At 49.6% G+C, this 10719-nt stretch overlaps 1 protein-coding gene across 9 annotated transcripts in view; it reads left to right on the forward strand.

The window, feature by feature from the left end:
• The window catches only part of ARID1B (AT-rich interaction domain 1B), a 404641-nt gene that overhangs the window by 388828 nt on the left and 5094 nt on the right, over positions 1 to 10719 (forward strand). For all 9 annotated transcript variants that reach the window (XM_053914215.1, XM_053914219.2, XM_053914216.2 and 6 more), the window contains 5 exons: positions 19 to 191; positions 3682 to 3832; positions 6181 to 6277; positions 7461 to 8244; positions 10219 to 10349. In XM_053914215.1, the coding sequence (XP_053770190.1) occupies positions 19 to 191; positions 3682 to 3832; positions 6181 to 6277; positions 7461 to 8244; positions 10219 to 10349 (1336 nt within the window). The remainder of the gene's footprint in view (positions 1 to 18; positions 192 to 3681; positions 3833 to 6180; positions 6278 to 7460; positions 8245 to 10218; positions 10350 to 10719) is intronic.

The raw sequence follows: 10719 nt of genomic DNA on the forward strand, positions 1-10719 counted from the left end.
TTTTCTCATCCCCCCCAGAAGCAGTACAGTCAGCGTGCACGACCCGTTCTCAGACGCGACTGATTCCTCGTTCCCCAAACGGAACTCCATGACCCCGAGCGCCCCGTACCAGCAGGGCCTGAGCATGCCCGACGTGATGGGCAGGGTGCCCTATGAGCCCAACAAGGACCCCTTTGGGGGAATGAGAAAAGGTAAGTGCAGAGGGACCTCTTCCAGGCTGGTCCCCAGGGCCTCTTCTCCAAGTGAATGCAGGGAAAGGCACACCAAGCAAAGGCGCTCTGGATGCCCTGAGCGTCGGCTCAGTCACACCACATGGGCTGGCTGGGGGCTGGGTGACCGGAAGGGTAGTGCAAACCCGACCTAGGGAGGCACCAACAGAAAGTAAATTAAACCGCAAACTATACTCGTATATTATATAGGGTAACATTGCAGATTTATCTGATACAGAAAGCAAGATAATCTATCCTGTTCCTTTCAAGCTTCCGAGCTGCTTGTTCCAAGTAAAGATTGTGCAGAACATGCAGTAAATCCGTAAACTCCGAAATTCAAAAGCTCTGTGAATGTTGGAAGTAGCTATTTTCCTTAGTGAGATGAAATGTTAGAAAGAACATTTTGTTAGTGCCGAGGGGGGCTGTATCACATTTTTAGACTCTGAAAATATCATCATCATAATAACGTGGAAATATAATTAGTGGTATTTGAAATTTGGCTTCAAAAGTTACTGTGAACCATCCAGTCTCCTACCTCTATGCTGTGTTAGCGAGAGCTGTGTTTCTTTTGTTTCCTTAGGCCTACGAATTTCCTTATTGCAGAGGACGGGGGGTGGTTGTGGATAACCTCACCAGGCAGTGGGCAGCTGTATAACTTGGTCTTATCAACCATGTAAATGATACAGCCGCTCAAGAAGGAAGTTCCGCCTCACATTTCCCATGTACTTCAGCTCACCTGCTACTTTATAATTCTGGTATATTTAGTGCCAAGGTAGAGCAGATAAACAGAAAACCCCTGGGAGGCGGATTCTCTTACAGCCCTGTCCCCGGTGCCGCCAGGTTCTCCATTCCTCAGTGCATTCTGTCCGTGAACTTGGCAGTACTCTGATTTTTTTAATTTACTGACCAACATCAGTGGAAACCCTGCTCTTTGTCCCTGTTGCCCCATAGAGAGGAGGGACAGTGGATGAAAGAGCCCAGTCTGAGAGTCCAGGGCCCTCGGAGCCTTGGCCCCACCTGTCCGCCTGCTGTTGGGTCGGGGCTGTTTTTAGACAGTTCTGTGGTGGGCGGGGTGGTTCTTTGCTCCACGTGGTGTCAGCTGAGACCCTGAAGAGCTGTCCCCCTCTGGAAGCTCCATGAAGAGCTCTGCTGGAGCTGGGGTGTCACTTGAATGGCCGGTGCCATCCGGATGCTGTACTGGGAACACGGCTGGTGCCACTGGGCCTTCCCCAGGAGCTTCCCAGGCACCACGTGACACTGGAGGGGTCTCAGGAAGGGGCACTCCAGGAGGACAGGTGCTATAAGCCGCTTCACATGTGCCAGCGGCCCATAGGTCAGAGCCGGTCAAAGCCCACTCTCATTGTGGGAGAGGACTTCACCGGTTGGGACTCCTGGAAATGTGCTCCGGTAGGGAGGCACCGAGGCACAGCCTGCCATGGCAGGCACTGGCAGCAGTCGTACAGACCTGTCACTCTGCGTGAGCGCGTGAGTGTGCGAACCCCACTCTCACACCAAACATGATTATTATCAGTCATCTGAGTATTTGCCAAGCAGATTAGCTAAGAGGGGGAACACCTCATAATTGTTTTAACTTGGATTTCTTTAGTTTTTAGCGAGGCCATGCATCTTTTCAAACATTTATTGGCTATTTATTTTTATTTTTAAAAGATGTTATTTGTTTATTTTTAGAGAGAAGGGAAGGGAGGGAGAAAGAGAGGGAGAGAAACATCAGTGTGTGGTTGCCCCTCGAGCGCCCCACACCGGGGACCTGGCCCACAACCCAGGCATGTGCCCTGACTGGGAATCGAACCGTTGACCTTTTGGTTCTCAGGCCAGCACTCATACTAGCCAGGGTTTGGCTATTTGTTTTTCTTGTCCTGTGACAATCCACTTTTGTGTTTGCCCATTTTTTAATTTGATTATCTTTTTTCTTACTGACTTTTAAGAACTCTTTGTATATGGGAAGTTAAGCTATTTAACTTTAATTTTTCCCCTTAATTTTTGTCTGTCTCTGTTTTTACATCTATAAAATGGAAAATAACATCAAAAGTCATTCTCCTGAGGCATGGTGGAGATGAAATAAGATAAGTATGTGAGCCCTGACTCGGTTGGGCGTCGTACCGCAAAGCAAAAGGTCGCCAGTCTGATTCCTGGTCAGGGCACGTGCCTGGGTTGCAGGTTCAGTCCCAGATGGGTCGAGTACGAGAGGCAACCGGTCAATGTTTAGTTCTCATATCGATGTTTCTCTCCTCTCTCTCCCTCCCTCCCTCATCCTCTCTCAAATAAATAAATAAACAAAGATAAAGTATGTGAAAGCGCATTGCAAAGCAAACACCTTCTACCAGTATGAGGCTTCCTTATCTCCACCTCTCTGCCAGCCTAACAGATTCATCAGCTCACAAAATTTTCACCAGTTTTTGCCTCTAGTAAGATAAAAGTAACAACCTTCATAGGGTGAAGAGGCAGTAGTACTATATATCAATTAAGATTGCATGAAAATGTTTAATTTGCCTACAGACCAGTTTCTGGGCCTGACCCAATTTCCTTCAGGCCCTGAGCTGATGCTAATTTGCATATTTGACCTAATTCCCACTCTGCCCCCTGATGGAAACAGTGTACCTCATCCATTCCTGAGCAGTTCTTAACTCCCTCGTGATTTCCTTCATCCTGATTTTCGAGTGCGTCCGTGGGTGGGTGGGTGGGTGTTCGTGTTAAGGTGTTCGCTTTTCTCCCCCCTCAGGGGAGGGAACTAACTTTGTAAGTGTATTTCATCTCTTCCTCACCAGACTCCATTAGATGTGTCACCAGCTTCATTAACAGACAAGGAAGTAAGCTCGGAAGTATACTAACTTTCCGAGGACCTGGAACTGTGCTCGTTTCCAGCATTACTGCATGACAAATTACCACAAACGCAGCAGCTTAAAACAGCATCAGTTTGATGTCACAGTTCCGCAGGTTCCCAGCTCGGGCTCACACGGCAGAGGTCGGGTGTCAGCCAGGTCGAGGCCTCCTCGGAGGCTGGGCTCCTCAGCTCACTCAGATGGTGGAGATTGTGGGCAGGGTTTGGTTCCTTGCAGCTGTGGAGCGGGGCGTCTTGTGGACAGTCATTTAGGGGGTGATCTTCACAGCTGCCCCTCCACTGCAAGGCAGGTGCCTCTTCAAGACCGAGGGAGGGCATCTCTGCCTGCCTCTGCTTTTGTCTTTACATATGGGTTTAAAAGGAACACCTGGACCGTCTCTCTGGGCTAACTCACAGTCAGCTGACGAGTACCTGTAGTTACATCTGTGAAATCCCTTTTGCCATGGGAGGTGACAGCATCCCATCCCATGCAGGGATTCTGCCCATGCCCAGAGAGGGGCCCATGCCAGTGTTATGGATGAGATGTAGCTGCCGGATGAAGGATAACTGGACTAGAAAGGCACTTTGGCTTTGGCAGATGCTTACTGTGGTCTGTCGTTTACAATTCCGCAGTGCCTGGTGGCAGTGAGCCCTTCATGACGCAAGGGCCGATGCCCACGAGCAGCATGCAGGACATGTACAACCAGAGCCCCTCTGGAGCCATGTCCAGTCTGGGCATGGGGCAGCGGCAGCAGTTTCCCTACGGAACCACCTATGATCGCAGGTGAGTGTTTCCGAGGGTGAAGATGAAACCATTTGCTGGGAACTGTGCTCCCTCCCAAGACTTTCCTGATCCTGGGGGCGATGAAGACACAGTGTCTGCTTTCCTGCTGGAGTTCATAAGGACTGTGAGTGTCAGGTGGCTGCCTTCACCAGAAGGCTGCAACAGGAACAGAAGGGCCTTGGCCCCAGGCTGCTAAGTTCAGCTGTGTTTGTTAAGCAAATACCCAGAAGTGTAGGTTAGCAAAACGACACGGCACATCTCCTCCCTGAGAACTCAAGGCCACAACTGTCCCATGTCACAGCAGTCCTGCCAGCACTCGGGTGCTCTCTGTGACCATACTGAGACTGGCACCTCCAGCACCCACGCGTGGCTCTTCTTGTGATCTGGCAGGACATCGTGGGCATCAGCTCAGCCCGCCCACATTTCCTCCTCCTCAGGGAAGGGCTGTGCAGTGGTGGCTGCAGGGGCTGTCGGCAGACTCAGGTGTGTGAGTTCTTGGGAAGCTCTTGCAGACCTTTTCTTCAGATGCCCCCACTTTCCCCGTGGACACTGGAGCTGGGGGCATACTGTGCTCCTTAACAGACATTCCCAGAAAAGCCACAGCGCTGGGCTGGCCTCTGCTCCCTTGCAGAATGGCGTCTTGGCAGGAAAGTGGTACGTTGCGTGGCAGCACTGACCTGGCAGCACCTGCACTGAGAAAGGAGCCATGCTGTGTCTCCGAGGGGGGCAGAGAGCTGCTCCCCAAAGCAGTGCTCAGGGCAGGTGGTTTCTGCCCGGGAGGCCCCGTGCCTGCGGTGCTAGCAGACCAAGCTTTTGTACAATGGTGGTGGTTTTCACAGGAAAACAATGGAGACACCATCAGCAGCTCCTTTTCTAGCTGTAGCCACGTGGGCATGCCTCCGGACAGGGGGCCTTTCCTTCAGAGTCCGGGGGGTCAGAGCGGTGCCCCACTCATCGGCATCACCCCCCAACTGTGCTGGGAACAGTTAAGAAGTGCAGAGGTGTCCCTGGCTTAACATGAAGGGCGAGAGTTTGAGCCTGGTTCTCAAGATTACATAGTCATCACAGTTACTTAAAAATCTACACTAATAATTCTTGCCCTGGTGAAGTACAGTGAATGTATGTTTGTAATGTCTGCGTCAATCAGTTAACCATTGAAATGTTTCGTGTGCTGAGTCAATGATCTTGCTTCGATTTGGTGTGTGTCTGAGGGTCCAGGAAAAGCTGCTGCGTGTGTGTGTTTCAGCTGATGAGGTCGGAAAGCGATTGTCCAGAGATGCCCAGTCTTAGAGGACTCGAAGCAAATACTCATACTTCTCTGTTTCTCCTGGAATGCTTTCCAGGGTGTTGCACGGCCTAGGTTTGGAAGTCATTTTGGCTCTACCGCGTTAGAGAGAGGGGTTTGCCTCATTGCTAAGTTTTCTTTTCTGAAAAGTGTTACTTGTTGAGGCTAAATTTTACCCATGTCAATTATATTTTTCCTCCTAGTTATAAGCTTCTTTCTAGATATGAATGCCATAAGCACACTCCCCCTGTATCTGGTTTACTTGTGATATTCTAAAAGTTGTTTATTTTATTATTCTCATTCATTGACCAGTTTAGGAATATATTCAGTCTAAGTATTCTCTTTCTGACAAGATAAATGTAACTAAACCAGTTTATTGTTTTAAATTTCAAATCTATTGAGTTTTTGGAACATGCTATTTTTTATATTTGTAATTTCTCAGTAAACTAGCTGAAAAAATAAATCTTAAAATGGGAGTGATTTAATAGAAATACATTTAAATCATTCCTGTTATTCTTTTCTCTATAAGCCTTTTAATATTACAGGGCTTTGAAATTTTGAGTACTAACATCCATACAATTATTAGCTGACCCAGTATCACTTGGATTAATTTTGAAGTATACCTTTAGAAAATCGAACATTTCTTCTTCATAATGAGAAAGTGAGAAGTAGAACTAGCATGTCGTGGCACTCTCAGAAACACTGCTTGGATTCTCAGACCGTTTGGTTTCTTGCTTTCATTAACACCCCACATCACAGTCCCATAGGATGCTCCCTGTACTCCTACTCGGGAGTGGGTGGGCGGGGCCTCTGCTCAAAGCCAGAGGGTGCCCGCCCAGCCAGCTCAGACTCCTCCTGCCTCTAACCAAGAGATTGGCAGCAGCCCCAAAATGGGTGTTCCCATCCCTTCTGCCAAAAGTTAAAGTCTGCGGCTGCTCAGACTGCCTCTGTCAGAAGGTGTGTGAGTAAAGGAAAGGAAAGCTGTTGAGGAGCATAGAGTTTCAGGAAATGGACTGTTCCCTTCTCTCTTGGCCTGAAGTTTTCTCTGAATGCCTCATTCCAGGCATGAGCCCTACGGGCAGCAGTACCCAGGCCAAGGCCCCCCCTCAGGACAGCCGCCGTATGGAGGACACCAGCCGGGCCTGTATCCGCAGCAGCCGGTGAGTTGGCGAGTGGGCGGGCACCTCTGTGCTTTCAGTTTAGAGCTCAAACCTGGGTTACTGCTGAAGAGTTCTAGCGAGCATGACGAAACTGGCCAGTAGGGACTGAACAACCACAAGGTGTTTGTGCTAGAAAATAGTCTCAGGATTTTGTAGTCAGCAAATTAAAAATAGCTCTTGATATATGGTTTCCTGAAACATACAACGTGGAAGAAGTTAAGGACATTCAGCCTTGTAAATAGTAACAAGCCCAACTTAAGTGTATTTTAAACACGTGTGTTGTGTGTACTGTCATAATCAAACTGTTCCTCAACACCTTTAAGGTCTAAGATCTCTGGTAAAATAGAGGGGAGTTTAAATGTGTGTTTAATTTTGCTGGCACGTGCGTGTACATTGAATTGTATTAGTGAGCCAACTAGTCTTCAACAGTTTTCAGGTAAAGTGAAAGAACACTAATCACACATCAGCATTGTGCTCCCGTCAGGACATTCCCACCCGGTCAGGTGCGGGTGCCCCTAGCGTCCCCAAGAGGGATTTACTAACAGGGGCTGCGCCCAACCCTGTCCTCAGAGCGGGGGCGTGGGAGAGGCCAGCAGGGCTGTCGTGGGAGGGTCTGACCTGGACAAGCTGGGAGCTGGAGCGAGGGCCATGGATGTCAGGGTCAGGGCAGCACAGGTGGGTCCTGTCTGAGGAGTCAGCTCCTCTGTGGGGGGCATTCTGTCAAGTGAGGCCTGAGGGTTCTGTGTAATCCGGGATTCTGTGTAATTCTGTGTAATCTGTGTAATCAGGTCGGCCCTGAGAGTGCTCACTCCGTCCCGGTGAGATTGATCCTTCGGCCCACTGGGGTCACCTTAGTGTCACTCCAAGCCCCTGCTCCCACCACCTGTGTGGTAGTCACCAAAGCCATACCCCCGGTATTGCAGTCCTGGAAATACCAGGACAGGAGGCTTTTATTTCCTAAGCACTTGAAAATAAAAGTGGGAAGCTCTCTTAAAAGTACGGAGGCATGGTATAGTGTAATAGCGAACTAGAATACATAAATTGCTAGTCCTCAGTTGTGTAGGAGCTTCCTGTAGTCACTTCGGAATGAACGTCCCCCAGGTAATACCTACTTTGCACAATTCACTTGGTGGTTATTCCTGTCAAAGCGCATCGGTGTGACTTGCCTCTCTGCGAATTTCAGAATTACAAACGCCATATGGACGGCATGTACGGGCCTCCAGCCAAACGCCACGAGGGGGACGTGTACAACATGCAGTACGGCAACCAGCAGCAGGAGATGTACAACCAGTACGGAGGCTCCTACTCGGGGCCGGACCGGAGGCCCATGCAGGGCCAGTACCCCTACCCATACAACCGGGAGAGGGTGCAGGGCCCAGGCCAGATGCAGCCTCACGCCATGCCCCCACAGATGATGGGCGGCCCCCTGCCGTCCGCCTCTGGCGAGGGGCCCCAGCAGAGTATGTGGGCAGCTCGGAACGACATGCCTTACCCCTACCAGAACCGGCAGGGCCCCGGCGGCCCTGCGCAGGCACCGCCGTATCCCAGCATGAACCGCTCAGACGACATGATGGTCCCTGATCAGAGGATCAATCACGAGAGCCCGTGGCCTTCCCACGTCAGCCAGCGTCAGCCTTACATGTCCTCCTCCGCCTCCATGCAGCCCATCACACGCCCGCCGCAGTCGTCCTACCAGACGCCGCCATCGCTGCCAAACCACATCTCCAGAGCACCCAGTCCCGCGTCCTTCCCGCGCTCCCTCGAGAGCCGCATGTCACCCAGCAAGTCTCCCTTCCTGCCCTCCATGAAGATGCAGAAGGTCATGCCCACCGTGCCCACATCCCAGGTCGCCGGGCCGCCCCCCCAGCCTCCCCCAATCCGGAGGGAGATCACCTTCCCTCCTGGCTCCGTGGAAGCATCGCAGCCCGTCTTGAAACAAAGGCGAAAGATTACCTCAAAGGACATCGGTGAGTGTGCTCGGGGCTTTGTTCCTGAAATGAGTTCTGGGTGTGGCCTAGAATTTCAGTTGCAGTTCAGGCATACTTCCTGGTCCTCTCCACGGTAGGAAATTCTTAGGAGAACAAACTGTCATGTTTTTGTAAGGAGCAGTAGTTGATGATAATTCACTAATCTGAATTAAGAAGCAGCACCGGAGAAGAGCATGAATTCAAGTGGTGTTTTTACACAGGAGTGATACTGTGTGAGACAGGGAGCTCCAGGTGAGAAACCAGGGAAGCCTCAGTGACTAGGGACTAAGTTTTGGGCTTGAAGATTTGACCTTAACCAAGCACTTAATCTCTGCAAAACACGTAGCAGAGCAGCTGTGAGGCTGGTGAAACACGGGGTGGACTGAGAAAAGCTGCCCCGTCCCTGAGGTGACAGCATACAGACAGACGGTGAGTTTCCCTGGGAGGGAGCAGAAGCCTGGTGCTGACACGCAGGTGGAGATGGAGTTCAATGCGGCGTGTGACATTGGTGGGGCCCAGGCAGCGCTGTCAGGTACAGGCCAGGGAGCCACTCCAGCTGAGCGCTGGTGGGGCTTGTGTATCCTGCTGGGGACGTTCTGAATAAGAATCAGATATCTGGACTCTCCGGGAGTACACAGTTTTCCTGCATTATTTTGGAAGTACTTTTAATACAGCAAAGGGAATTAAAGGTCTTGATTATATTAAACAATTATTTTCAAAAATCTCAAAATCACTTGACGTGAAATTCTTTGCAGTGAATAGAAAGATACTAAAAATGTTTTCAATCATTGGACATTAAAGAACTATAGAGAGAAAAGAAGGAAAGTGAGGAGTTTTATTTAGAGAGGGGCCCTGGAAGTAAGCAAGAGATACAGAAGCACCATTTTATGTATGGAAATATATGTAAAAATATGTACATGTATTTATGTGTTTATGTGTGTGTTCATATGCTTAAATTTTTATAAAATTTCTTAGTATATGTTATGCCGTATACTAAGTATTTGTAGCCTAGGGAAATTTACATTCCTTACTTTAGAAAAGCAGCTTGCTTTTTCTTTTATGAAAGTATTACGTGCCTATCTTAGAAAAACTGAAAAAGTAGATGAAATTAAAATAAAGGTGGACCTGAGGATGCTGTTGGTATCTGGTGTTGGCTGTGGCCGTGGCAAGTTCTGATGCACCTGTCTCCTCGAGCCACGCGCTTACGCGCTTCCCGCGGACAGTTCCCGCGGATGGCTTCCCTCGACGGCTTCCACTGCACCGGAGGCGCGTGGCGGGCCTCTTCTCCGGGCCTGGCTTGCGGCAGGCGTTGCACACGTTTTATCTGGTCACTCTGTCGTCTTTAGTAACAGGAAGGGGGAAAATGGAAGTCCAGCCCTCTACCCCCCACCCCTTGGCTCATGCCAAGCTCTTGAAAAACCCGAACCGTCCAAGTGCTGATGTTTGTCAATAGCGTGGTCTAGGGTCAGAGTTCAGGAATAGAGGAGGATGGCGTGGGAACACCAAGACTTCAGATCTGAGGGGTGCTGTTGGGGAATGAGCTTTTTGTTATATTTGCATATTTGCCAGCCTTCCGAAGATGCCACCTTGAGACATTGGTGAATGGAGCAGGCAAAAGAAGACAAATAGCACTGTTTGATCCGACTCAAGTTCTGGCTCTCTGACGCATCGGGCTCTATTGGGGTGTAAAAGAACGAGCCCGGTGACATGCTGAACCACGACCCCTCTAGAAGCGCATATGGCTCATGTTTCACCAACAAAGCAGAAGGACCTTAAAGACCAAAGCTCCTTAGTACAGCTGTCCTCTCATTTAAAATCTGGAAATGATCATGCTTAACGATCCCTCAGAACAGTTATTTTAAATCAGTACCTAGCTCAGCACTCCACTTCTTTTTTCTTAATCTTTTGCTATTTTCTGTTCTTTCGTGCATAGAGTTAATGTTCATTACATCCTTTTCTTTCCCCCATTTTTAGTTACTCCGGAGGCATGGCGTGTGATGATGTCCCTGAAGTCAGGTCTTCTGGCTGAAAGTACGTGGGCTTTGGACACGATCAATATTCTCCTATATGACGACAGCACTGTCGCTACATTCAATCTCTCCCAGGTAAGCCAGCGCCGGTCTGACTGAGGACCGGCTTAGATTAGGAAAAGTAGGTAGTGCTTAAAGCTTAAACTGATGCCGGCACTCACCGCGCCTCTGCTTATCCCCAGCGTCAGTCAGCGTGAGGCTGCCAGAGGATTTAGTCTGGAGCACCAAATCATTCCCGTCTTTCTAGGAATTTACACATGCCTATGTCTCGTAAGAAAACCGTGACCTTGTACATGCACGCACGTGTGTGTGTGTGTGGAATAGGTGATAGTGGCCAAGGGAAATGACAGTTTAGAATGAGTATTAGCAGCCCAATGAGAATTAACTCAAATGTCACACAAGGTTCTACCTGGAGTCGGTGTTAGAAATGCAGCAGGTTGCAATG

Source organism: Desmodus rotundus, chromosome 11, assembly GCF_022682495.2.
Source record: "Desmodus rotundus isolate HL8 chromosome 11, HLdesRot8A.1, whole genome shotgun sequence".
NCBI lineage: Eukaryota > Metazoa > Chordata > Mammalia > Chiroptera > Phyllostomidae > Desmodus > Desmodus rotundus.